The sequence below is a fragment of the Podarcis tiliguerta genome (genome assembly GCF_965153285.1).
Source record: "Podarcis tiliguerta genome assembly, chromosome: 11".
Lineage (NCBI taxonomy): Eukaryota > Metazoa > Chordata > Lepidosauria > Squamata > Lacertidae > Podarcis > Podarcis tiliguerta.
This window is the reverse complement of record NC_139544.1, coordinates 41,214,618-41,241,349: the sequence shown is the minus strand read 5'-3', so window position 1 is coordinate 41,241,349 and position 26,732 is coordinate 41,214,618. Positions and strand designations below refer to the sequence as shown.

The 26,732-nt window shown below is 43.0% G+C and overlaps 1 protein-coding gene and 1 long non-coding RNA gene across 3 annotated transcripts in view; both read right to left on the bottom strand.

The window, feature by feature from the left end:
- Nucleotides 1-207: 207 nt before the first annotated feature.
- On the bottom strand, nt 208-13,127 carry LOC310660212. Its single transcript, XR_014503310.1, has 6 exons — nt 12,290-13,127; nt 11,399-11,468; nt 10,484-10,548; nt 9,529-9,652; nt 3,493-3,623; nt 208-1,277 (listed from the first exon to the last, which is right to left on the bottom strand). It is a non-coding gene; the product is annotated as an uncharacterized lncRNA (long non-coding RNA).
- A 1,278-nt stretch (nt 13,128-14,405) lies between these two features.
- SLC38A9 (solute carrier family 38 member 9) overlaps nt 14,406-26,732 on the bottom strand; it is a 44,022-nt gene continuing 31,695 nt past the window's right edge. Inside the window, exons 12-15 of one of the 2 annotated variants that reach the window (XM_083404058.1) lie at nt 26,514-26,627; nt 23,378-23,526; nt 20,592-20,681; nt 14,406-17,821 (exon numbers count right to left, since the gene is read on the bottom strand). In XM_083404058.1, the coding sequence (XP_083260184.1) occupies nt 17,656-17,821; nt 20,592-20,681; nt 23,378-23,526; nt 26,514-26,627 (519 nt within the window). In that variant the 3' untranslated portion in view covers nt 14,406-17,655. The remainder of the gene's footprint in view (nt 17,822-20,591; nt 20,682-23,377; nt 23,527-26,513; nt 26,628-26,732) is intronic. The other variant, XM_083404059.1, reaches the window with a different exon arrangement.

Below are 26,732 nucleotides of genomic sequence, written 5' to 3'. Positions count from 1 at the left end.
TTAGTTATTTCTGACATTTATATCTCACCCTTCAAGGGCCACTTGACATTCCCAAGACTACTTACAAAAGGGTAAATAATACAAATATTACAAAACATGACTTTATTTATTTATTTTTAAAATAATACAGGACAGTCTAGCACTCTAATAAATTACAAGTTATCACAGGTTCAAATAATTCAAAGCTTTTAAAATTACAATGCTCACATGTCTGGGGAAATTAAAACTTATTCATTTGATACTAATATACTAATAATGAGTCATTTGATGCTAAATGGGATATGCATTCTTATGGAGAAACAGTAGTTGTTATATATGACTAGAACAGAGGTTTAGAGCCAAAGTCGTCCCCCCCCCCATGGAGTAACCAACATGGCACCCTCCAGATGTTGAGGACTACAACCCCATCAGCCCCAACTAGCATGGCCAAAGATAACAGGATTTATAGTCCTCAACATCTGGAGGGCACTGTATTGGCTACCCCAATACATTTTTACTCATGCTAGCCATTTTCAGTAACCTCCTTATCACCTGCCCTACGCCTCAAGTCAAATATGATGTGGAGTTTCGGGCAGGAATGATAGGGCTCGTCTAAAAGTATGTTTGCAGCTGATTGACAGTGCCCTTTCATGGGGCAGAACAAGAAAGCACTTAGAGAGGGGCTTCTAAACCTGCATGAAAGATAGGTCTAAACTCTAGGCACAGATCCTTGAGTGGTAAGAGTAGTGAGGGGGAAGCAAAAATGTGTTCTGAAATGATGATGTGTTCTGAAATGATGATGCGTTTTTTAAAATGGCTCCAGTAAGTAGGCTTATGATGCTTCTTGCAGTGATGTCAGAGGCACTGCCTGATAAGAGGCTAAGACACAAGTGCTATTCCACTGCTTCAACACTCACAATTTTGTTGTGTTTACCATAGCAAGAATCTGTAGGTGAGATTCAATGTCGCAGTATTGCATCTGCTCCACCAGTGCAAGTATTTTCGCTTGCCACATGGAGCAATCTCCCTTCTCCTCCTCCCCCATACCGCTCTGGGAGAATCTCCCAACCCCACAGAAATGATTGGGGGGGTGTACCTGGGAGAAGGAGAGCAAAAAAGCACCAGTTGCTCTAGTAGAACTTCTTACACAGGCTCCCACTAGCAAAACTGTATGGTTGAATATGGTCCATTGTTTCCCGCAAACATTTGGTGCTGGGAAACTGCCATTCTCCTGGAGTGGAAGTATTTATGGAGAGGATGACATCTGGATTACACTCACTGAATTAGCATATGTATATCTGCAAAACAAGCGCAACCCAGCATCTGTAAGATCCTAGAGAACTGCAACTAGCATGGATGCAGCATATACTATGCTTTGATAAATATAGCCTTAAAATTTATGAGAAGCATCTCTGTAGGGCAGGATTTTCAGAGCTTCTAATAATACTATTCATCTGTGCTCACAGAGGTCAGCAATGCTTTGTGTTGAGCCATAAACATAAGAATATTTTTTTTCCATTGCCAGCTGTACCAAGGGAACTCATTAGTTCACAACCGTTTTCATTTTAAAACACTAATAAAAGTCCATTGGACCAAACTCAAACTTCTCATATGTGGACATACAACTCCCAGCACTTGCTGAATTTTGTTACAATATCAAAATAATAATTGACGTCACGGGATGCAGTGGGGGAGGAAACCCACAAGATTAAGTTTAAAACAGACTTCACAATGTGATTCTCACAGTCCTCTGTTGGATCAGCCACTGTGGTTTGTTCAGAAACTGCTTTAAGGGTCATATGCCAAAGCATTTACATAAAAAACACACGCAAACCTTCAGCCAAATGTAGTTATTGTGGGAACCAGCCTACACAATCACACTGAGGATGTGAATCACCGAGCATATGAAGCTCCTCTTGGGATCAGGAACTTCTCCCACTGGGACTTAAGACAGAAGTTGGAGGGTGCCTTGTGGGTCACCTAACCCAACCTCCCACTCATGTCCAAAGTGAGAGCACTCCAAAACAGGTAGCAGGCTGTGGAGTGGGGCAGAGATGTCATCATGACACCAAAGTGACTGCAGCTTACATAGGTGGGGCGGGGCAGGACATCAGAGCTGAGTGGGTGAGTTGACTGAGACAATCTGGTACTCCCTTTGGTGCACCCATTCATCAACCTTGTTCTACCCTGCCACATCGTCATCCAGACAAGTTGCAGCATTGCCAGTGTGAGGAGCTCAGCCCCATCGCAAGGGTGCTACTGTCCCCATCAGATGGCCATCCAGCCTCTTCCTGAAGACCTCAAGTGAAGAAGGGCCCACCACTTCTCTAGGCAGTGTTCTTTTTCTTTTATCTTGGGACCCCAGATGTGGACTAGAACTCCTATACTTCCTAGTCAGTTTAGCCAATGATCAAAGATGATGAGAGTTGTTGTTAAACCACCTCTTTTTTATTAATTATTATTATTATTATTTTGAGTTTTATACATTTCAATAATGTTACAATCAATTTAACATTTCAAAACTCGACTTCCTTCCCCCTCTTTCCACAATTCCTTAAATTTATTTTTAATATTTTCTGCATATCCAAATTAACTTAATTTGCTCATTTATTCATCTACTTTAAATATATACTGTTATAAAACTGCAGGTTATTACAATAATCCTGCTAATATTCTTATCTGTTTACAGTGTATTTGTAAGTATTCAATAAACCATTTCCATGTTGTAGTTTGTTAAGGGTTGCTGAGAATTATACTACAAGGAACCAGAATTCTCGGGATGTAGGTGTGAAATGTGCTGTCATTGATAAAAACACTGAAGACTATTGTGCTTCCTCCATGTTGATGAACCACCATTAATAAGCACTCTTAAAAAGAGAGAGAGATAAGATTCATCTGTCAAGATTTCTTCTTAACAAATCCATGCTGACTCCTGCTAATCACTCCACTAATAAGATGCTTACAAACTGACTCCTTTGTCATCTGTTCCTAGTATCTTCATTCTTTTCAGAGACAAACTGACTGGTCTCAAGTTCCCTGGGATCACCTTTTCCTGAAGATTGAGACATCTGTCTGTCTCCAGCTCTGTAACACCTTATCTGCTTTCTAAGATTTCTCAAAAGGTTCTGATAGCAAGATATTTTTTTTTTTTTTGTTCCCTAGGAAGTAATTCAGCAGACCTGAACTCAGTTAATGTAGCTAGTCATTTCCTGATGGATTCCTCATTAATCTTGAGCTGCAATCTTTACTTCCTTGCCAGTTGCACTACATATACAATGTTGCATAAGATGGCACAGAAATATTATATTTGCCTTGCAATGACTTGATCTCTTTTGCACATCCTTTGGCAATAAGGATGAATGCTTAAGCCATTTCTGTAAATCAGTTTTGCAAATTGCCTTTTGAATTGGTCCTGAAAGCTCAGCTACCCATAGTCTGCACTGCAGTACTTGTCTTTATATTACATTCTGCAGTACTTGTCTTTATATTACATTCAGCATAACTGAAACAAACCTGATGAGCTGAGAAGTGGGGGAAATCCTGGCTGTATCGCTGTACTGGATTTTCTTGCTAATTGGGAGCAGAACTATACTGAAGATGTTAGCATACTTTATGTTATCGTGAAAGCATGTGAAGTTCAAAACCTAAACAAAAGAAGCAAAGGACAGTACTGTACTTTAGTTCTTACAGAACATAAAAATATAAGAACAATCCTGCTGGATCAAGCAAATGGACCATCTAGTCCAGGCGTCCTGTTCTCACCCATGATAAGCCTGCAAGTAGGATCTGAGCACAACCGCACTCTACTTTCCTGTGATTTTCATCAACTTGGAATTCAGAAGCATATATACTGTCTCCGACTGTGAAGGCAGAATATACAGTAGTCAATGCAGCTAGTAGCTACATACTGTACAGCCTTACCATTATTTGGTTTAGTCATCTTTTAAGCTTCTTGATGACTCACACCTGTTTATTTTTGTGAAACTCCATAAAATACCCTACATCTAATAGGCCTAAGAATCACAACATGCTCAGGAATGAATTATGACAGCCCTAGCTAGCAAGAGATTGAAAGGCACACATGACAGCACATTGATGCTATATGAAATGGTGTTACATTGGTCAGAAGAAATGTTGCCATTAAACACATTTCAGGTAACATCACATTTTCTTAATGCTAAGAGCATCAAAGAGAACGAAGTTAAAAATATATAGATTTTTCATTTGTGTGTGGTTTGTGACCAGTGTTACATAATCAGCCAATGTGAGCTCATCTGATTTTGTTCCTAACATATTTTGTCAGTTCATCAAATGTGAAAGCAAAACGATCAATGCAACAAAAAGTCATTAACCTTTTGTCTATTTTTTTGGAGAGGTCATTAACAGAACTTTAGTGGGGTGGGAAATACAGAAATTCTGAATCATCTTGCATGTCATGCTTTTGGTCTAAAATTCCATTTTGAAAAACTGTTGCCAGATCACAAAACGTTGAAAAATTATCTTTAAAATGACGTAAAACATGTTAACTATATATATATGAAAATGAAAAATAGATCTGTAGGTTGACGAATTCATGGAACTACTCAAACATGTCCTCTGTCACTCAGCTACAGCCCTTCACCTAAGAGAGGGGATGAGGAACCTGTGGCCTTTCAGACGTTGTTTGGCTCTGTTTGACACCAGCATAAAATTAATGAATAATAATAATTTTTAAAAGCTCTATTCGGCCTCTCCATGCTGGGTGTGGGGGGAAACAGTCCATGTTGAATTCTTTCCTGTCCATGCAGCTGTTCAAAGGCACAGAAACCTTGCCAGAAAAATAAAAAAGGTGGCAACCCTAACACTAGCTCATTGAATTTTTTTGCCTTAGCCTCATGTTCTTAACACCTCCACTCAACTAATCCAAGTTCACCACGAAAAAGTCATTGCTGGACTTGCTCCCAAATGCTACATGTCACCTTTCAGCAGCCAAGTTCCTTGCTTTCCACACTGAACTCTCTTTAGCAGAAGACAGGAATCATCAGCTGCTGCTTTGCATTATTGCTCAGACAAAATCCCTTGGCCAGAGGTCCGTTTCCACCTGGAACTACAGATCAGGGGCAGACTTTGGTCTTCCAAATTTTTGTGGCACCCTGTGCAAGGCCAAAATTTGGTGTCCCCTGCCTCTGGCATTCCATTCTGTTCAATTCACTATGCCATAGTTGCGATGCCCTGCAGCGCCCCCTAGGCTCAGCACCCAGTGCAGCAGAACCAGTTGTTGTTGTTGTTTAGTCGTGTCCGACTCTTCATGACCCCATGGACCAGAACACACCAGGCACTTCTGTCTTCCACTGCCTCCCGCAGTTTGGTCAAACTCATGCTGGTGGCTTTGAGAACACTGTCCAACCATCTCGTCCTCTGCCGTCCCCTTCTCCTTGTGCCCTCAATCTTTCCCTACATCAGGGTCTTTTCCAGGGAGTCTTCTCTTCTCATGAGGTGGCCAAAGTATTGGAGCCTCAGCTTCAGGATCTGTCCTTCCAGTGAGCACTCAGGGCTAATTTCCTTAAGAATGGATAGGTTTGATCTTCTTGCAGTCCATGGGACTCTCAAGAGTCTCCTCCAGCACCATAATTCAAAAGGCAGAACCAGTAGCACTGTCCTAAATCTGCCTCTGATTAATTGCTGGATTGTGTGCCTTCTGTATAGCATGCCCAGGTGCAAAAGAGAACCGTGCTCCTACACCTTTAAGTGCTGTGTAGAAGAGAGAATTCCAGCAGACATAGCATGCAGGACTATGCCTTTCCTCCACTTACCAAGTGTTGAGCCGCAGAAGGCGGATGTTTCAACAGAAATGTAGCTTGGCCCCGAGAGCCTTCCAGACATGACAGCCAGTTCCTATGCCATAATGCCTCCACGTAGAAAAGACCCCTTATGTTCATCTATGCTAGTTTTTAACAGGTAGCTGTTGTTGCTGCATTGTTTTTAGCATGGATAAGAGGCACCATAGGGAGTTTGCCTGTGGGAGAATGAAAGGTACAGTCTGAAGTGCAATGGAAGTAAGATGCAAAAGGTTAGAGGGTCCATGCACCTTTATCAGCAGGTGACACTTGCCATCTACAGATTCTGAAATCCTCTCTTCTGCACAACTCTTAAAAGTACAGGAGTCCTGCTCTTGTTTGCATCTGGCCACCTTAGAAGTTGCAAAGATAGGAAATCTATACTTTACGAATCTTGGCTGCAAAATGAGTTTTTGGCATGCTTTTTTTTTTTTTTTTTTTTTGCTTTTGAAATTACAGCCTGATCCAACACAGATGTACTCAGAAGCCCTGCTGAATGCAACAGAACACAAAGCTGGTGTACGTGCTACCCTTGCCCAAAGCAGGATCCTTGTGGAGATTTCCTCACCTCCGAAAAAGCCGTAACATTCAGATGCTCTTACCTCATGTAGCAAGTAGCTATGTCCTCACCGTATGTGCCTGACTGCTGTTGGCAACAGCAGACAATGTGAAGGGCTATTAAATGGCACCTTTGCAAGTGTGTTAGAGAAACTTGTTGGTGATGCCCTTTCCTGTTGCATCTGTGTGGTGATTTTCTATCTTGCTGCCCTAGAAACAGTAGATTGTAACCAAGCCATTTGCATGTCGACATGCAACATGCAACATATAACACACACACACACACACACACACATATATATATATATATATATATATATATATATATAATGTTGCATGTTGCATATGCATATGCATATGTTGCATATATATATATATATATATATATATATATATAAGCTGAGAAAATCCTCTTCCAAAGGATTTACAGAGTGCTCAGATTCCTGAAGATGATTGTCTAGAGGGATCGGCTGTTCCTTTTGGCTCACCTGGTTATTTTGATGTTGGGCATGATCCTGCAAATTCAACTCAGGCATGTCTGTTTCCTCCCCACCTGTCAAGTTTTTTTGTGATGTCATTACTTCCATTGGGGATCCAGGCTTTGGTTTTGTGGACCCCTCTGAAGCACCAGTCCTCATCTTACATAAGGGTACAACAATAGAATTGCGAAATACTCCTCTGCTTGACAATCTGAAAAACTCCTCTGCTTGACAATCTGAATTTTAGCTTGTGAATCAGTGAGGGCAGTCTAGTAGAGGAAAAAGTTAACATACGGTAATTTTTTGGATTTGATTTGTTGTATTCAAGGGTTCAGTCCTAACTAAGTCAATCTCTGTAAGTCCAATGCCAAGTAAGTCTGATAAATGTCGTTTGGAACGTTGGGAACCTTTCCAGTTAGGAGTTTGATCTGGCCTTCCACAAATTCTCATGCAGATCTTTTTTGGTTGGAAGATTAAATAAGAAGAGTTTGTTTTAAGGGCCTCTGCATGTTCTATGTCGAGCTTAGGGGTCTGCTCTGGTTGTCGCCAATCCACTTTGGTACTATGGTGTTCTGTTAATGCCTGCTTGTGATTAACTGATAAACTGTGGACCTCTTTGGATAATTGGGTTATTTGAGAGGCAATACCTCTAATTTGTTGGAAGATATGCTCAACCGTTCTTGCAATTAGAGTTAATTAGAGTTAATAGACTCCCTACTTGTTATTCCTTCCTCTCTTAGCGGCACAGGATCAACATGCCCCATTGCTGGATCCAGTTCCACACTCTCACCTTGAATACTCTCCCCACACTCACAATCATCTTCAAGGGGAGAAAACCATTTTTTTTTGTTGGAACTATAAAAGCAGATTTGTTTAAAAAGTCCTCTATTTTAGATTGTTTGGAAACCGGTGAGAGAGCTACATCCTCTGGGTCCCTGTAGCATTTACTAGCAGGCATAGCGTCGCCGTGGGGAGTAAACTAGGAGAGGTTTCCCCAACCGAAAAAGAGAGAAAAGGCTTGCAATTTATTATTGGATAGCTGTGTATAAATCAATCCCAGATTTTTAAACCTATTTACTTGGTTTATGATGTGTTCATCCAGGTGCCAAACATGCTTTTTAGGGCTCTTCCCAAATACAATGACCTGCGTCTTATCTTTGTTTATAGATAAAGCATTCCTTGTGCAATATGAACGTAATTTTGCAAGCAGCCATCTCAGGCCCACCTGTGCCTCATGAGAATTACAAAGCCATAAAGAATGGTGGTTGCTGCTGGTTACAACTGAAGAAGTTTCCTAAAAACTCAAACTAGGGATTTTAAGCCTTTATATATAGTCTGGCTACAGCAGCAGCAGTTGTGGATGCAGGAAAGATCTTGGCTCAGTTGGACCGACTCCTTGCAAAGCCAATTTTCTCTCTCTTGGAACTAGTGCTGGATTGTGTATGTCGCTAACTGTCAAACTATCCCCCCCCCCCTTCATGCAATCCAAGTATTCCAACAATTTTTCCAAATCCTCATTATGATCCCAAGTGCCTGTGTTGCCTTGGGACTTTTGTGTGAGTAGATAAATGTTCAACAACACATCCTTCTCCCATCTGTCTAGCAGGCTCCACATCTGTGGCTCTTGGAGAAAGAAACGGTTCCATGTCCACATGGTCCTTGGCCTCCCAACGTTGCTTCCAAGGCTTACAACACTTCATGCTGGCTTCAGATGTTGCATCTTTGGTCGACAGAAGCAACATATATAGCATATTTAAAGAATCACTTATTTTCTCCCTTGCTTTTCTGTAAATGGTTGCAGCTTATAGAAGGGAAACTAGGAACAGTGTGTGACATTTGATGCTGCCTGGAAGGGGGGGGGGGAGAGATGAAACACCAAGAATAAAAACTAGGGGGAAAGGAGATCTAGTTGATTTTGAGCCAATTCACAATTAATCAGCTTGTGATTTCTCCTTCTTCAGGATGGGTGCCGATCATTTATGCCAATAAATTTAAGGCCATTACACATTTTAAATTGCTCATTGACTAGTATTAAGGGATTGTCCTAACGGAAACGCAAAACACATAGTAGCAAAACAAAAACAAAACATCTTGACAATTAGCCAGCTGGCCATCGAGGGGATATTTGCATATGGATTAACTTATGCCAAGAATTAAAAGAAAAAAATCAGAGCCCAAATGCTTTTATGCATCCGATTTGATTGTGCAAACTGCTTCCCCATGAACTAAGCCTGTATCACCATCACTAGTCCTGGGACTGCTAGCAGATGACACCAGTCAGCCTAACTCCAGGCCAGGGCCAGAAAGCAGAGTCTAGCAGTTTCAGGTGGGTTTGGGTGTCAAGCCCAGTTCAGAAGCTACAGTCTCTACAGTATATACAGCTTTAAGAAAATGAAATGGCTGGAAAATGAGAACTCAGCCTTACATTTCTGAAAACTGGCCTAAACGAAACCAGTCCAAGCTCCAGGGGCTTCTGGTTAAATGGCAATCCTTACTCCTTACAACTCAAAGATGGGGGATAAGCCAGTGAGAGTACAAAAATGCTCCTGGATGCCCTTATTTCAGCTCTGGCCATGAGAGAGGAGTATCTTTTGTATGCTGTAAAAGGGAATAGCAGCAAACTGCCTGTCTCTCTAGAGAGGCTGATATGGCTGTAAAAAGGAGGAATAAGCTCACTTACATGCAGGATCACTTACCCTTAGGACAGAAGCAGAGGTGGTCTTCTCTTATGGGTGAATTATTGATGGCATTTTTCCTTTCCTTGGATTTCCAACTATGTTTGGATCCATTTCCTCTTCCTTCGCTCTGGGCTTTACAAGGCTGGTATTTATTATTATTATTATGAAAAATCTAGCACTAGTCACCTAGTTTGCAGCCCATTGTATTAATAATAAACTGGCAGAGAGTTCATTAATTGCTGGAACTACTTGTTCTTCCCAAAAGCTGTAAATTGTTTTGTTTTTTAAATCATAAAAGGACACAGCAGTCCAGGGAATAACTTGAATGTTAGGCACATGTCCCTTATTTTACTAAGATATCCTTGATCCTAGAACTTTACCCTTCACCAAACTGGTGACCTCCAGATGTTTTAGATTACACAACTCCTATCAGCCCCAGTCAGCATGGCCATGTCAACATCTGGAGAGCGCCTGGTTGGCGAAGCAAGTTCAGTGTTTCACCAAATATCATGGTTGTTTTGTATTTCAGATACTACAGCTTCAAAATACACCCTATTCTGGATATTTTGATCAGGCAAAATAAGATTTGGCAAGAGGATTGGTGGGGGGGGGGGGATACAGACAATAAAGGATTAAATCCCATCTCTTGTTCCAAACCAAAACCATAGCTGAATCACTTGTATTGCTTTCAGCCCCACTGCTTGAAACATTTTAAATTTGTCCACATCATTGGGACTGCAATAAATTAGTTATAAATGTGTTTCGCAACAGCTGTCTGCTTTTAACTCTGTGAAATCCGTAATCATCATCTGTTGCAAAGTGGATGGATGCATGGTTTGAGCCTGTTGTTGAAGGGCATACGGTGGCCAAGAAGGCACTTAACCTGGACATTGCTTTTAAGAGTTTAAAATCATTTTTTAAAGAATGGTTGCAAAACCTGAAGTTTACTGTTGCTGAAATCCAAAGCTCTCACCTGTCAGCCAGTATATCCCACTCAGAAATGGAGGTACAGAAAACCTGTATTGGCAGCTCTTCTCCCTGCTCCAACAATATGAAATGACAGAATGTGTCTTATTGTACTGGGCTGCTGGCACAGGGCTTATGTGAAACTGCAAGGATGCTGCTTTGCTTGGTCTGCTGCTCTCTGTAATTTTTTAAAATACATTTTTACATGTACGTCCTATTGGTGTGCATAGCTCTTGCCTATTTTATCTTCACAACAAGCCTATGAGGTAGGTTAGGCTGAGGTGGTGTGTGACTGGCCGAATATTATACAGTGAACTTTATGAATGCATTGGGATTTGGTCTCTCTGCCCATAACTCAACACACAAACAGCTACGTGCACCGTCCAGAAATCATGCTTAATTAGTCTATACTCAAGAGAACTGTGTGCAAGCCAGGCTCCTAAGGTGTGCAATAAGTACAGTAAGGCCTGCACCAGCAGCTGGTATTTCTAGGAGGCTGGGGGAGAGATTGACCATCATTCTCCAATGAGTGGGCACATTGTCTCTCATTTACCCCTTTGATATAGGGAGAATGCAAATTCACACTGCTTTATCAAGTATAAACTGTTTTCTATCCTAGAACAATCAGCTCTGAAACATGCACATTTGAAGACCTTGTGATAGGTTTTAAGTTAATTATCTAAACCTGGTCACCTTGATCCAGTTATGCATATGTGTTGCGGGTCATGGCGTTCAAAAACGAGAGCATTGTTGAGTCAGGCACTGGCTCCATCTCTTTGGGACTGGTGGGCTGAGGAGGGAACTATAAGCAGTTTAAGCCAAGGTGCTACGAACACCACAATCCAGGTGCTTCCAGGTTTAAAGAATCAACTGATTCCCCAAACCAACCTGTTCAAAAAATTCCCAGCTGTACTACACTCACTCAGACATGGAGGTTTGTTGCCAAGGGAGATACCACTGGCTGTAGACTTTCCATGGGTATCTGGAGGAAACTGCAAATAAAAAGGGACAGGTTTGTTTATGCACCCCTTCAGGGCCTGTCGAATTAAAAATCAGACAGCGGTGTTACTTAAACCTCTTCATTGCAGCAGCTGTCTCAAAGCTTTTCTTGAGCAAACTGAGCAATCTGTTACACATTTTTATTTTACTGAATTAGGCCATTGTGTGCATGATGTGTATGCTTTTTTCCCTGTGCATAGCCAAGAAGTAACATACAGATATAAATAAGAAATAACATGCAGATATAAATACCTCACTACAGACATTTTCTGTTTAACTATTAGCACTTTGAAGGCTTCTGACATGGCAAGAAGCAGGAGCTCACTGCCAAGAAAGCTTCTAATCACCGCCATTTTCTTAATTATGCCAAACCCCACTTACAATGAAAATGTCACATCAGCTCTGGGCCCATTCTTGTTCTGTTTGTTTTCATAAGGCCAAAGTAACCTGCATTAGTTAGCAGGCGTTTGCATCTGATGGGAGCATTCGGTTGCCCTGTATGCATATGATTTTCAATATATTTTCTTTTTTTTCAGTGCTAGCGCTCTACTTCATTTTCTGTAGGCTTATTTTTAAAAATAAGGCAGTAATTTGGTTCTCAGGAGGAAAAAACCCTCCAACTAAAATAACTCATGTGACATGTTGCTAGAAGACAAGCTGGGACACGATCTACTGGAGTTGCCCAAGGAAAAGTTATGGGCTTCGGTGAAGGCTGGAGTAAGGCTAAGGAAACTAACAATGCTGATTAACAGATAAGCCATCATCCATCAAGGAACTTTTAAACTAAAAGTTGTCATATACTATGAAACCTCACCTCTCTCCCCAGAAAAAAGGAATATAACATGCAGTTGCTTTGCAAGGCTGGCATCGCTCACGTTCTCTCAGACACAGTCCTGATCCTGCAATATTGGTGCCAGCAGCAGGTCAGCAATAAATCACACGGAGCAAGTGAACTCTTTATTAGAAGAAACAAGGCTGCTCGGTAGTGCCAGGCCTAAGAAGCACAAGTCTTGCTCCTATGACAGTTGGAACTGAAGGTTCCCAGCTTCCTACAGCTGCCTAAGGCTTCTTATCTCCCGTGTCCTTCTCAAGCAATATGAAACTCTGCCGGTGCAGCTGTCTCTGCTCCTCCCACTTCACATCTCTCTCTTACGTACCTACTACATAGGATCTGACAATGGTACAACCTAAATGGATCCTTTGTGCCTTTACTGCAGCCAAAAGACTGGTATTAATGCACTGGAAAGATAAATCTATGGCCCTCTTCAGTCAACAGATTGAAGATACGACAACACTTGCAACTTATGAACAGATTGCTTACAGTCGTAGACTCAACAGTTGAGAAGTATGATGATACAGTCGTACTTCGGATCTCAAACGTCTTGGCTCCCAAACAAATTGGATCCCAAACGATCAAAACCTGGAAGTGTTCAGGTTTTTTAACGTTCTTTTGGATGCCAAATGTCCAATGGGGCTTCTGCGGCCAGAAGCTGTGTTTTGGTTTCCGAACATTTTGGAGGTCGAACTGACTTCCAGAACGGATTTCATTTTGTTCGACTTCCAAGGTACGACTATATTTGGAATGTGATTATTTTTTTTAAAAGTAGGTTATAAATAACCATATATGCATTGGGATGATAGTAACACTTGTATAACCATATACTAGACAAACATATATGGAATTGCATTTGTTTGTGATATAATAAACCTAGGGTTTTTTATACTTTTTTCTCTTTATGCACTTTTGATTTACTTTATTTTGTTCAATATATATGTGCTCAAATCTATCATATATGCTACAATAATGACCAGAGGGACAGACTCCACCCCTGAAAGACCAGATGCATTGCTTCTCCAGCATACCTAAGGAATTCCCAATCCTGGCTGCAAATTTTGTTATGATACTATATACGTGTGCACACAAACAGCATAAGAAGCAAACAGCATTATGCTTCAGTTTTTAGTCAGCCAGCAGCATTGTGTACAACACTGATCAGCAATTTTAAGAAACCAACAAAATGCAGTGCAGTTTTGAAGGACTCAGTTTGCCATCTTGATTCGAAGTGGCATCCAACCTTAACCAAACAGACAAAAACCTGCTCTTCAGTCTTGGGAGGAGCCATTCACGCTTGGTTACAATTATCTTAAGAGGTCTCCAGATGTATAGGGAACAACTTCCCCAAATATACAGTAGATTGCCTTCTCCCACATTCATGTATTTGTCAGTCAAATTTTGAGGGAACACCGGTCATTGAGAGAATCAGAAAAGGGCACAAAAGACACATGGTTTTAGCAGCAGATGGAACCTCTTAAACAAAACAGGCAGTGGATCATATTCTTAAGCCCAAAGTACAACTGATTTGGTTAACCCAGTCAAATTAAGATGCAAAGCATTTAGCTCTATCACAAAGAAGCTGCAGTAAAAGGACTGGCTGGAATAGCATCAATGGTGTTTTTTTTGCTCAGCTTGCTTACATCTATAACCTAGAGGTTGCTGTTTAATTACTTGCAATAAATCCCCCTTTCAGGGAATTATAATAGGGCAATTATTAGAGCTTTGGGTGGGAGACATAGGCAAAGTTTGAGGGCACTTCCCCCTCCCACTAAAATGACTCAGCAGCCGTTAACTTAAATGGAAAGAGCATCCTCCAAAATCTGAGAACCTTTAATTATGGTTTGTCCCAGCTGTGCTGAGACTTCCGTACAGTTCTCAAGAGACAGAACCTCATTATTAATTCTTGTAGCTTAGCAAACCAAACTTCTCAAAACGCACATGCGTAAAATGTGTTCCAACAATGGCAAAGTACACATGACCACTCAGGTATTCTTATCTTTTGCTGGCACATGTAACAACAGGGTGCAAGTTATCCATCTTCCATTCTACATGACATAAATCAAAACTGTATTCTGCACACAAGATAAAAGTACACTTTTAAACCATTAAAATAGCACCAGTTTATTTTATTGTCTGTTTCTTTACAGTTTCTCATATTCTTGTTTCATGTCATTTCTTTGAAGAGACACCAATGCCAAACCAAGGAACCAAACGGCAGTGGCACTATGGCAGGCATCCCCTAACTTGGCCTCCCCAGCTGTTTTGGGACTACAATTCCCATCACCCCTAGCTAATAGGACCAGTGGTCAGGGATGATGGGAATTGTAGTCCCAAAATAGCTGGGAGGGCCGAGTTTGGGGATGCCTGCTCTAGGGAGTTGGTCTCCATCTGTTGGCAATGCCTAAGAATCCTGGATTAGTGCATACAAGGCCATGCAATAATCTGGCTAATTTGTTCCCTGCTTCAATTGAAGGCCTCCTTGAGGACTAGAGGAAAATCAGGTCCCAGGTTGCAGCAACTGCCTCCTGAGCGAAGCACAGCAGATTGTGCCAGCAAAAAGAAACAAAAACACCTGGCACTTGTTCAGACACCTTCTGTCCCTAGTTTCCACCTACGTATATGTGAGTTCTATTACATTTAAATAGAGTGCATAGATAGAGGATAGAGTGGTGACAAAAGCAGTTTCCCAACTTTAGGGAATTTCCTGATCCAGGAAATCGTGGAATCTTTCCAGGATGTGCATCAATGCTATCATGTCACAACAAGTGTCCAACATAAGCACACTTTAAAAAGTCCGGATCTTATGGGAAAAAATAATAATCACATTGACATTTACTCCAGAAGACAGGCATGTGGACCCTGAAAACATGACACTGGTGTAGTCTCTATTGAAACTAACAAGGCCTCCGCCAGCAGAGTCCTTTAAATAATGGATTTTGTGAAAGAGGAATCTAGATATGAAGTATAACTGCAGCCAACTCTTGTTACTTTGAGCATATCTTGCTGCTGTTAAGAGTATAAGATAATCATAAACAGAGTCGTTGGATCAGAACCAAAAGATCATCAGCATTCTGTTCCCCAATTTGGCCACATCAGGGGCCTCTTGGAGCCCCATGAGCAGAACACGACTCAAACAGTTCTCTCCTGCTCCTACCCTCCAGCAGTTAACCTTAAAATTGAATGTAGTCATCATGACAAAGAACCCCTCTCTCTCCATTAATTTGTATCCCTTCCTAAAGCGATCTGTCGTTAGTGGCCTTCATCAGCATCTCTTCTTGGCAGTGAAGGTTGTGTGTCGGCTGCCAGCCATTCCGCCCCACAGCAGAGGAACAGAGAGAAAAGTACAAGGTCCTTTCCGGTTGGTTGCCAGGCACAACTACCCCTCCCCTCTCACAGTCTATCAATAGTCAATACAGAAGAGCCTCATACAGATAGAGGGGGGAAGAGACCCTATTTAGGAAGCAATTCACCCTGGCATCAGCTGGTCTCAGGCTGGGACTTGGGGAGGGCAGGGAACTTGATGGGCTATCGGAGTAGAGACTCTCTCATTCCCCAAACTTTGTATGAAGAGGAAGAGTCCTCCTGGGATGTTACCTGGCATGGCTTTCCTATTCAGCCATCATGTGTTGAGAGTGGATTAGTCACATGGCTTGCTGAGGGTGGGCTAGAAAGGCTGGTTGGCCCATCTAGGAGCAGGCTATTGGCTCATGCAACACTCTTGGTGATTGGTTGAGATACAGTAGGCTAGGCCTTTTCCTCCTTCCTAGAATAGGGTTGTCCCCAAGCAGGGGTTGGATAGATTGGCCCCCACCAAGGGTGCAGGTCTAGGAGGTGCAAAAAATGTGCCTCTTTGCTCTGGCTCCTAGGAGCCTGCCCACCTCTCTGTGAGCTCCCTGGGCTGATCATCTGCTGCCCTGGACAGCAGGGCAAGGTGCATAAGCTTCTTGGGGCACTTCGGCAGAGGAATCCAGTAGCTGGACTGTGCAGCAGCTGTGTGGGGCTCCCTCGCCATTAGCCACTATTAGAAGGGTGAGCGGAGTGCCCAGCTCCTTGCACAACAGCTCCCTCTCTTTTGCCCCTGACATTTGCTTTGGTTCTCCCCCCCACCCCAGGTGTGCAAGAGGTGAACAAGGGAATGTCAGCTCCTGTTGAGGCTCAAACTCCCATCTCCTGCTTCCCAAACCCGTGCCTTAGGCAATGAGTCACTAGGGCTACTGGAGTAGGTGCCTTCTGGTGTTGAGTGCTGTGATGCTGGGAGGCAGGCTGGTGACATCCACCCTCATCACTGCAGGTTCTTTGGCAGCCTCTGAGTATAGGCAGCATGCAAGTGGTGGTGTAGGCTGCAGTTAGGCTTCCGGGATTGGTACAACTGTGTATGCCACTTTCAATTGTTTTCATATAGATTCTTCTTCTGTATTTACTTCCTCCCCTACTGGGCTGAGCAAACTGGGGGTGCAGTGGCCATTCTGCCAGCAGATCTCTTGATTCAGTGTATGGTAACTATTGGATTGCACAGGTTTATAAAAAGTCAAACCAGTTCTCTGAACTGTGGCTGGAAATGTATGAAGAGCATTGTGACCAATCTTTGTGCATGCACGCATGCCAATCTTACCATCGCCTCCCAGATTTTGGCTCAAAAAGGTCAACTTTCCTAGAAACAGCCTTCAAGTACTAATCACAAACACTAGAGAGTTTTACAAATAATCCCTTCCAGGTTGGATATTTCTACTTGCCTTTAAACATCAAAAAAGAATTCTTATGCATATCCAGGTATAGTACAGCAACAGTCCATTTTCAAGAACCATGTACATTACATTTTCTAAAAGGCAACAGTTACAGCTTTTTAAAAAGTTATGTTCTTCAATTTGACCTGTGCTACATTTCACTTGCAAAGGATTTCAAACCACTTGTTTCGACATATAATACTGATGTCACCACTGTGTGAAATATGATATATAATTTTTAAGATCAGCAGAGTCCCTTAATTCTATTATGCTGCAAGAAAAGTCAACCAACCGTTTCTATATATAAAGTTTATCATGTGCCTTTTTCCCTTTGAAAAAAAATATGCATTTACCTAAGAATTTAAGCTTAATTAATCCCAATTGCACTTCTACTTGATGTTTCATCAGAAATTCACTGGGGCTGTTCAGTTTGCCACGCTGTACTATGTGTTCCAATGTATACCATCCATTTCTTGAAGAGACGTTTTGTTTTAAAGTACAGCTTTTCTTTGGAAGAATTCGGCCCCCACAGATAGGCAGTCCACAGCTTTTACAATGCTGTTGCTCAAGGTAACCTATTGAATCTTCTCTTGAAAAAGAAACTGACCTTAAGATTTATGTTCACATTAGGAACTGTGCAATTAAGTTAGCCACTCCCAGAAGGATTATCGTACTATGGACAACTATAGCCAACCACGTCAGCCGATTTTCCCGATGCAAAGAGATCATGTAGATGAGTGATGGATACACAAATACAAAGGCCAAGCCGCAAGCTGCTCCAGAATACCTGAGGAGGGGGGGAAAACCCAAAGTTTGATCTTAACCTTTTTACAGTGCAACCCTTTAGATGTCTGTTCAGAAGTAAATTCCCCTCAGTTTACGGGGGTTTATTCCCATGTAAGTGGGCATAGGATTTCTGCCTTAGAAATTTTATTGTAGGGGAAAAAATCCAGCCCTCAGTCCACAATGAGAGGAGAAGCAGTTGAAGTATGTCTAAATATTAAATGGCTGCTATGGGCAGAACAATATAGCAAAATCCTTTCAGTTTCCTCTTCTCAGCTGCCCCTCTCTTCCCTTGCAGCAGGGGTGAGGAATGTTTTTCAGACAGAGGGCCACATTCACCCCTGTGAAATCATCTGAGGGCCAGATGCCAGTGGTGGGCCAAGCCAGAGCCAAAAATGGGTGGGACAATAAAAGTAAAATTGTACCTTTGTACGGTAGGCTAGTTTTGACACAGTCCATTGCAACTAGGAAGAGGCATTATCAGAGTTAAGGGACACATTCCAGCCAGGCAAAAACACTCAGGGAGGAAGTGCTGAGCAGGGTCAGTGAGGGGTGTGGTATGGTGAGGGCTGAGAGCAAGCAGAGAGGCCTACAGCAGGAGCAGAGGAAGGGGTGTGTGGTGGGGGTGGGATGCCCCGGGTGTTACCACTGAGGGGGGTGACAAAATGCCAGGCAGCACTCACCGCAGGGCCTGAAGCACACTCGAGCCACGCGGCTCTTCTGGGAGTACATGGGGGCTTGGGCGCCCACAGGCTCTGTGCTGCCCCAAACAGTCAGTCTGCTGCCTCCCCCTCAGCTGTAGGGTGGTTGAGTGGGAGGAGGCAGGCAGACTCCTCGGAGGCCCCACAGAGCATCCTGTCCCGGCTGGCCCTGCCCCAGACACCTGATCAGCTTGCTCCGCCATTGGCCTAGAGCAGGGGTCTGCAACCTTTAAGACAAAAAGAGCCACTTGGACCCGTTTCTGAAGGGGAAAAAAAACTGGGAGCCGCAAAACTCGTCATTATAAAAATAACTTTTTTGTCACTTTTTTATTATTTCTTTGTCTGACCCCTCAGAATTACTCCTCATAGAAATAAACGTTAAATTAACAAGTTACCTTTTTGGTGTGTGTGTTCTTCACTCCCCTTCAAAACAGTGACCAGCGTACATGCCCCCTTTCAATGCAGTGACCAGCGTACATGCCCCTTACAATGTAGCGGGCGGGCAGGTGGGAAGGTGACGTCGGGACGGTGCGTGACTAACGCACGCACCGCCCCCATGCGACGTCACAGCCAGTACAGCGCCCGCCACAGTGGGGAGTGTCGGGGCGCACAATGCGCCTCCTCCCCTCGCTAGTATCTGCCCCGGAGCCGCGGCAAAGGTGTGAAAGAGCCACATGCGGCTCCGGCGCCGCGGGTTGCAGACCCCTGGCCTAGAGGGTTGCATTCGGCTCCAAGGCCTGCAGTTCCCCACCCCTGCCTTATGCAATTGGGAAAATGTGAAAAACACCGCTGGTTTTGAACTGTAACTCTACTTGTGCGAACTCCATTTTATTCAATAGTGATTCTGTAAGGGCTTGGCCAAGATCCAAGGAAATAAGCTACGAAGAACAGGAAGCCCACAATATGGGTGCATGTAACTTGTGTGCATTCAGTTTAGGCACCATCCCCAGAACACAACCCCCCACATATGTTGCAGGCTTATTGTACTAGTTTTTGGGAGACTCTCCTCACCTACTCATGCTAGCGTGCCAATGGGTTGTACCAGTTACGTGCAGATTACCATTTCATCACACATCCTACCATATACTTTACTATACAGCTGAAGCAGATGTGTGGCAAAAGCTACCTGGCCACCTGGGAGGATGATGCAGCTGACCAAACTATACCAGGGCAAAAGAGTTGCCCGGCTCCAGCTAGTATGGTTGTCTTTATGGGCTTCATGGTAAATCTCTTCTATGTGATGGTTGCAATGTGACGCTTCGTCTATGCATGCAGCTGAATTAGGGAGGAATGAGAAAATAGAGTTCTGAGGTGACAGAATGGTCTGTACCATGGGTAGGCAAACTAAGGCCCAGGGGCCGGATCCGGCCCAATTGCCTTTTAAATCCAGCCCGGGGACTGTCCGGGAAGCAGCGTGTTTTTACATGAGTAGAATGTGTGCTTTTATTTAAAATGCATCTCTGGGTGATTTGTGGGGCCTGCCTGGTGTTTTTACATGAGTAGAATGTGTGCTTTTATTTAAAATGCATCTCTGGATTATTGGTGGGGCATAGGAATTCGTTCATTCCCCCCCCCCCTCAAAATCAGTCCCCACAAGGTCTGAGGGACAGTGGACCGGCCCCCTGCTGAGAAAGTTTGCTGACCCCTGGACTCTGTACCATGTCCGACTGCAGGCAGCCGAATCAGGCGTTTGAAAATTACTGCATGTGGAAAGCTCCTTGCAAGTAGAAAATTAGCACAACAGGGAGTTGGCAAGGACAGAAGCTTCATCCCTCCCTGACTCTCTAATGCACTATTTATTTCATGATAGGGAGCATTAAAAGTGGCACCCCTAACCCCCAATGGACTGAAATTGTACAGTTTACTCTAGTACTTAAAAATTCTGCCTTCTCGTTCTACTGCATTTGTCAACAGGACATGATGATTCTTTGTTTTCTTATGCTTCCCTGAACAAATGCTGACTTTGCCTGCTGCTATTACAAACTTACAATCTGCACTTTGAACAACAGTCTGTACCTGCCTGCAGGAAGCCATTTGTATGGCATAATGACCAAACGCAAAATACAGGAGTACCTTATGATTCCTCCTATGTTTGGGTAAAACATAGCCATCGCGACTCCAACTCCTACCATGGCTATATTCAAAACCAGCACGTGTAGGAAACTGCAAGAGAAGAGGAAAATCAAGTCATCTACATTGTGTGTTGTTGCTGCAAGAACAACATTCTTTACTCGCTTCACTAAGCTTGTGAAAGTCTTTCCATTTCTATGACTCATATGCTAAAGGCAATTAATTTCACCCGCAGCAAGCCTGACATCTACTGAAGCCACCGAGTGCCAGATCCTAAAAAGTTCTCTTGAATGCTTGGACTTGCCAGCTCATTCCCAAATAGGGTATGTATGATTTGGCAATTCTTCTGAAAACAATGTAGCTTGTGGAATATGCAGCACCCCAAGGGTTCGGTGGTGGGGTTTTTGTTTTGTTTTTTTGAACGAAGGTTTTTTATATATATAAAAAAAGCAAAACATGAAAACAATCCCCGAAACTACTCCAAACCCAAAGACTCTAGAACAGAACTCCCACATGAAAAGCAGTGCTTTCGATCCAGGAAATGATTTGAGCTGAGCAAGCAGACTAATGAGTACCAGAGGAAGAATCTTCGGAAGAGTGGAAAGCATTACACTAAATGCATCTACACAAGCAAATCTTGAGCATTTTTTCTTAGATTAAATAAATGTTTGGCTTTTCAAGGTTCATGACTAGGAACAATGTTCATTAAACTAGATCTCTTATGGTACAAATGGGAAGGTTTATTGTACTCCTCTGAATTCTCTAACTGGAAAGATATATTTTTTCCTAACTAGAAAGAATTTTCACATTCTCAACAAGACCAATCTCTGAATGCAAGCAAAGGAATGAACTTGTTTGAAATACTGATTCAGAAACTTCTAGGAAACCTAGAATGACATGTGCTTAAAAATGGTATGTTTTGATATTTAAATAAAAGATAAAAACCTTTATATATAAAATCTACTAGGTTGCTTCGTAAGTCTCTGCAAATTCAGAACACGAGAAATATATCCTTTAAAAACCTCTCCCCAAGGTGTTAATTTCACTTTTTTTGGAATATTGCAATGTATTAAGACTTAGAAAGAACCAGACTCCCTCCCCTGTTCCCATTTTAAAATGCAACGGTAGTCTCTGGTTCTTGGGAGGTGGTGTGGGGTGAGTGCAGAGGAAGAGGTGGACATCCTATTGCACTAGCCCTAATCCTTGCAGTAGCGCAACTATTTAGATAAATACTGCCCCTACACTCCAACTATAGCACCATATCATAGACTGACTGCCTTGAGCAACAGATATTGGGTGCCATGTAAGGGTAGCTAATTATGAGTTACTTATTACGCTACAGTAGGGGACTGGGGCACCTTTAGGATGCCTGGATGTAAGCATACACTAGGTAGACCTTAGCATTTAGGTTAGGACATAAGAGGAAGAAAAGCTGAGCCCAAGCCATTAAAGCCTCCATACCCATTAGTCTAAGTTGAATCTGAAGATCATTACGATGCCTGTATAGATGCCAAAACATGGGTGTAATATACTCCAGTTATCCCATCCCCATCAGGAAATACACGCTTATATTTGGCATCCGATAAAGCTGAAACTTTTGGACAGCTGACAGACCCCACTTAGGAATCAGACCAGGAACAATGTGTTTCTAAACAAAACTAAGTTGTCAGTAATGTGTTACTGAGCAGTGGATAAACTGCTTAATTCTTCCTTAGATATAACTAAGATGGGTTCTGAACTTATTGCCAAATAGGGGTAGTTAAAAAACTGCATTTTCACTCCAAAATTGTAGCTATCTGGTTTTTATACATCTTTTCTGGAGTTCTGTTGCCAGGAGCTATAAAACAGCAGTTTCCACATTTGCAAGTTCTGGGACTTAAAAGAAAACGTTGCAAAGACTATGAAAATCAGGGCAGACTGTCCTGCAGGAAGTATGCTGGAGTTCAAAGATGAAGATAGGAAAATGTACTACGGAGTCCATTGCATGACATAACATTGAAGGCAAGCAAATGAAGTCTGAAGATGGGCGCATCGTTTTAAAGCAGACTTGACAGATGGGGTAGGACAGGACCAAGGACTGTCCCACACTGAACAGCTTCAGTCTCTGAAAGAGGGAACTGCATCTTATTGTACCAGGAAGGTTTAGATGCCAGTCACTTGACACTCTTAAAGTGTCTGAAAGGTGGCTCAAAAGCAGCCATTGATAATGTTAAATAGGTACCGGATTACCTCTTTTCAATTCCTGCATAACATGATGCAGCTCCTGGGCTGCAGAAGGATTTCAAGTAGGAAGCTACTATTAGGTAAAGGTAAAGGGACCCCTGAGCGTTAGGTCGAGTCGCAGACGACTCTGGGGTTGCGGCGCTCATCTCGCTTTACTGGCCGAGGGAGCTTCCGGGTCATGCGGCCAGCATGACTAAGCTGCTTCTGGCGAACCAGAGCAGAGTTTACCTTCCCGCCAGAGTGGTACCTATTTATCTACTTGCACTTCATGCTTTCGAACTGCTAGGTTGGCAGGAGCAGGGACCAAGCAACCAAGCAATGGAAGCTCACCCCGCTGCGGGGATTCAAACCGCTGACCTTCTGATCAGCAAGCCATAGGCTCTGTGGTTTAACCCACAGCGCCACCCGCATCCTGGGCTGCAGAAGGATTGCAAGTGGGAAGCTACTATTACTCAATACCAAATGACTGCCTGGACGGATGCAAGTGAGAAGCAGCGATGTGTCCAGGAACGGCAGTGATCGTGGTCAGGCAGAAGGCAGATGCATGCAAAAAGAGCTGTCTTTACCTCGGGTAAACATTTCCAAAGAGGTGTCCAAATAGCTGAACTCGTGCCAAGTATCCAAGCAGTGGATACACAGTCACCATCTGGAACAGCAGGAATATTCTTGCCAGAAATGACATGATGTCATTACTGGGGAAGTTGTCTAAAAAATTCTGACAGAAGAAATGGCTAATGAGATAGCAACAATGACAGTTATAGTGTGTACCTTCTTCTGCTTCCACAATTATGCACATGCGGATTTTCTAAATCAACAGCAGTCATTCTCATGTACAAAATTTGTACAGGCTATGCTACAATCGTCATCCATATTTGTTAGGTTTCCTGTACTGGAGATGCTTATGCCCCAGCTAAAACCCTCTCTCTCAAACAGAACTCACATACACCCCAAACATAACCCAATTAGTCACAGTAGTTTAGTTCCCTGAATTTAAAAAGTGAATATAAAAAGGTAAAGGTACCCTTGACCATTAGGTCCAGTCGTGGCCAACTCTGGGGTTGCGCGCTCATCTCGCTCTATAGGCCGAGGGAGCCGGTGTTTGTCCGCAGACAGCTTCCGGGTCATGTGGCCAGAATGACTAAGCCGCTTCTGGCGGACCAGAGCAGCGCAAGGAAATGCCATTTACCTTCCCGCCGGAGCGGTACCTATTTATCTACTTGCACTTTGATGTGCTTTTGAACTGCTAGGTGGGCGGGAGCTGGGACCGAACAACGGGAGCTCACCCCGTCACAGGGATTCGAACCGCGACCTTCTGATCGGCAAGCCCTAGGCTCTGTGGTTTAACCCACAGCGCCACCCGCGTCCCTACACATACACCCCAAACATAACCCAATTAGTCACAGTAGTTTAGTTCCCTGAATTTAAAAAGTGAATATAGAGCCCATATATAAGAAGGTCATAATATCCAGTTACTACCTGGGGCAAATTCTTATACTCCGAGGCCCATAGATGTCCTAGTGGTGCATCATACGCAATGCTAGCGGTACATATGTACTTTTTTAAAAAAAAGTAAAGGACCCCTGGATGGTTAAGTCCGGTCAAAGGCAATTATGGGGTGCGGCACTCATCTTGCTTTTCAGGCTGAAGGAGCTGGCATCTGTCCAGTTTTCTGGGTCATGTGGCTGGCATGACTAAACTGCTAAAGAGGCATGACTGGCATGTGGCTGGCATGACTAAACTGCTAAAGAGGCATATGTAGTGCACTTAGATATGTAGTGGTGTTGCCATTTTAGCTCCCAATACACAAATCAGGATCGAATTAGAAACAGCATATATACATTGACAAAACCATTCCAATGTATCTTCTTGCATCTTCTCTGTACATGCATCGCAACTTCATATGAATAAAAACAAAGTGAAAATTGCCGCTTTATTTTTTTTCTAGATGGCAGGGGAATTCAAATAAATAGCTATTTTGGGGACCATTTGTTTGGCACCGCGAGTGTTAGTGAGAATAGGCTGTTCTAACTCAAAACAAGAGGCAAGATCCTTATCTATTGCCTGCTTTGAAATTTCTTGTAAATGTAGTACAAGCCAGAAAGTTATGGTCTTGCTTACATAACAGCAGCCATGCCAAAGCAAACAAACCATTCTTGACCACCTCAGATATTTGTTTGAAGCCATACCTATGGATATGGCTAGACCAGTCTTCCGCAACCCTAGATCAGTTTGCCATTCAAACATTTTGGACTACAAGTACCATCATCCTTGGCCACTGGCCATGCTGGCTGGGGCTAAAGGGAGCTGGAGTCCAACAATGTCTGGCTAGATTATGCTAACTCCATGCATGTGAATTTTGGTCTCTTTATTTTCTGCAGGCTGCAGACTTCAGGTCTTACACTTGATTTAGAGGAAGGAGGAGGGATTTTCTTGGCTGAGGCAAATCACATAGTGACTAGCAATAGTCCTCCTATTTTGAACTTCCCCTTAATATTTCCTCTGTTGACTTTTTTCAGTTTCAGATACAGTATTCTTTTGGATTCCTGCATTGCAGGTGGTTGGACTAGACAACCCTTGTGGTACCTACGAATTTGATTTGTTCCTGGATTTGCAGCTGCTGGTGCCCATATAAAACTCGACCTACTGCTAGGAACTGTTGTCTCACTTTAGACAGTGAGCCAGTTTGGACAATCGTATCTCACCTGAACAGGCAGAGATATGTAATGAATATTTTGCCCATGCTTGCCTCCCCCTCCCATGAGCCACAATTAAACCAAAGGTCTTAATGCTGTCCCATTTCATCTGAACTGGGAACTTAAACAAACTTCAGACTGTGGTTTAAGTTCCTGGTTTGCCTAGAATGTGGGCTATAATCTGGATTTTTGGCAGGCTAATCAGAGTAAAATATTGAATGTCTGTTCTGAAGTTTGTTTTTGTTGTTTAAAAACCAAAGAAAAAATAACTAAAAAAAGAAAAAAAGATTGTGGCTTCTCTGAAGCTGGTAACTAACCGCATGCCAGGAAAAGGCTTGTTCATATATCAGCTTCTTAAGCCAAGATGTAATCACCAGAATCAGTTCACAGTTAAAGAAACTAACCCAGTGTTGTTTCCGCACTAACGTGTTTTCCCACCAAATTAGTGCAGTCTTAGCTAGATAAACCCAGTGTTGCTTTATGCGTGCCCTTGTCCACAGTTCTGGCTTAGTGCCATCAAATGTGTGCAGTGTTTATGCTAAGGAGATCGGAATCAATTGAAAAGGTAAAGGTAAAGGTACCCCTGCCCGTACGGGCCAGTCGTGTCCGACTCTAGGGTTGTGCGCCCATCTCACTTAAGAGGCCGGGGGCCAGCGCTGTCCAGAGACACTTCCGGGTCACGTGGCCAGCCAGCACCAGCGCAGCACACAGAAATGCCGTTTACCTTCCTGCTATAAAGCGGTACCTATTTATCTACTTCCACTTGAGGGTGCTTTCGAACTGCTAGGTGGGCAGGAGCTGGGACCGAAAGACGGGAGCTCACCCCGCCGCGGGGATTCAAACCACCGACCATACGATCGGCAAGTCCTAGGCACTGAGGTTTTACCCACAGCGCCACCCACGTCCCTCTCAATTGAAAAGAGAGGGAACTAAAAAGAACAAGGAAAGCAGCAATATCCATTCTATGCAGCTTACAACACTGTCAGTATACAATAAAGTTCCTTCTTACCTGTTCTATGCATTCTTTAGATAATGGTGGAGATGGAAAAGCAGCAAAGATTAATATCCCAACATAGAGATAAGTTAAACCCACCAGAAAATAGGCAATGGAAAGATCTCTGACCTGCAGTTAAAAAAAAAAACAAGCAGGGGGGGGGGAAATCAGCCATAACAAAACTGCGTAATTTGGCAGAACTTTAGTCATATGAAGCTCCTTTCTCAAATTAAC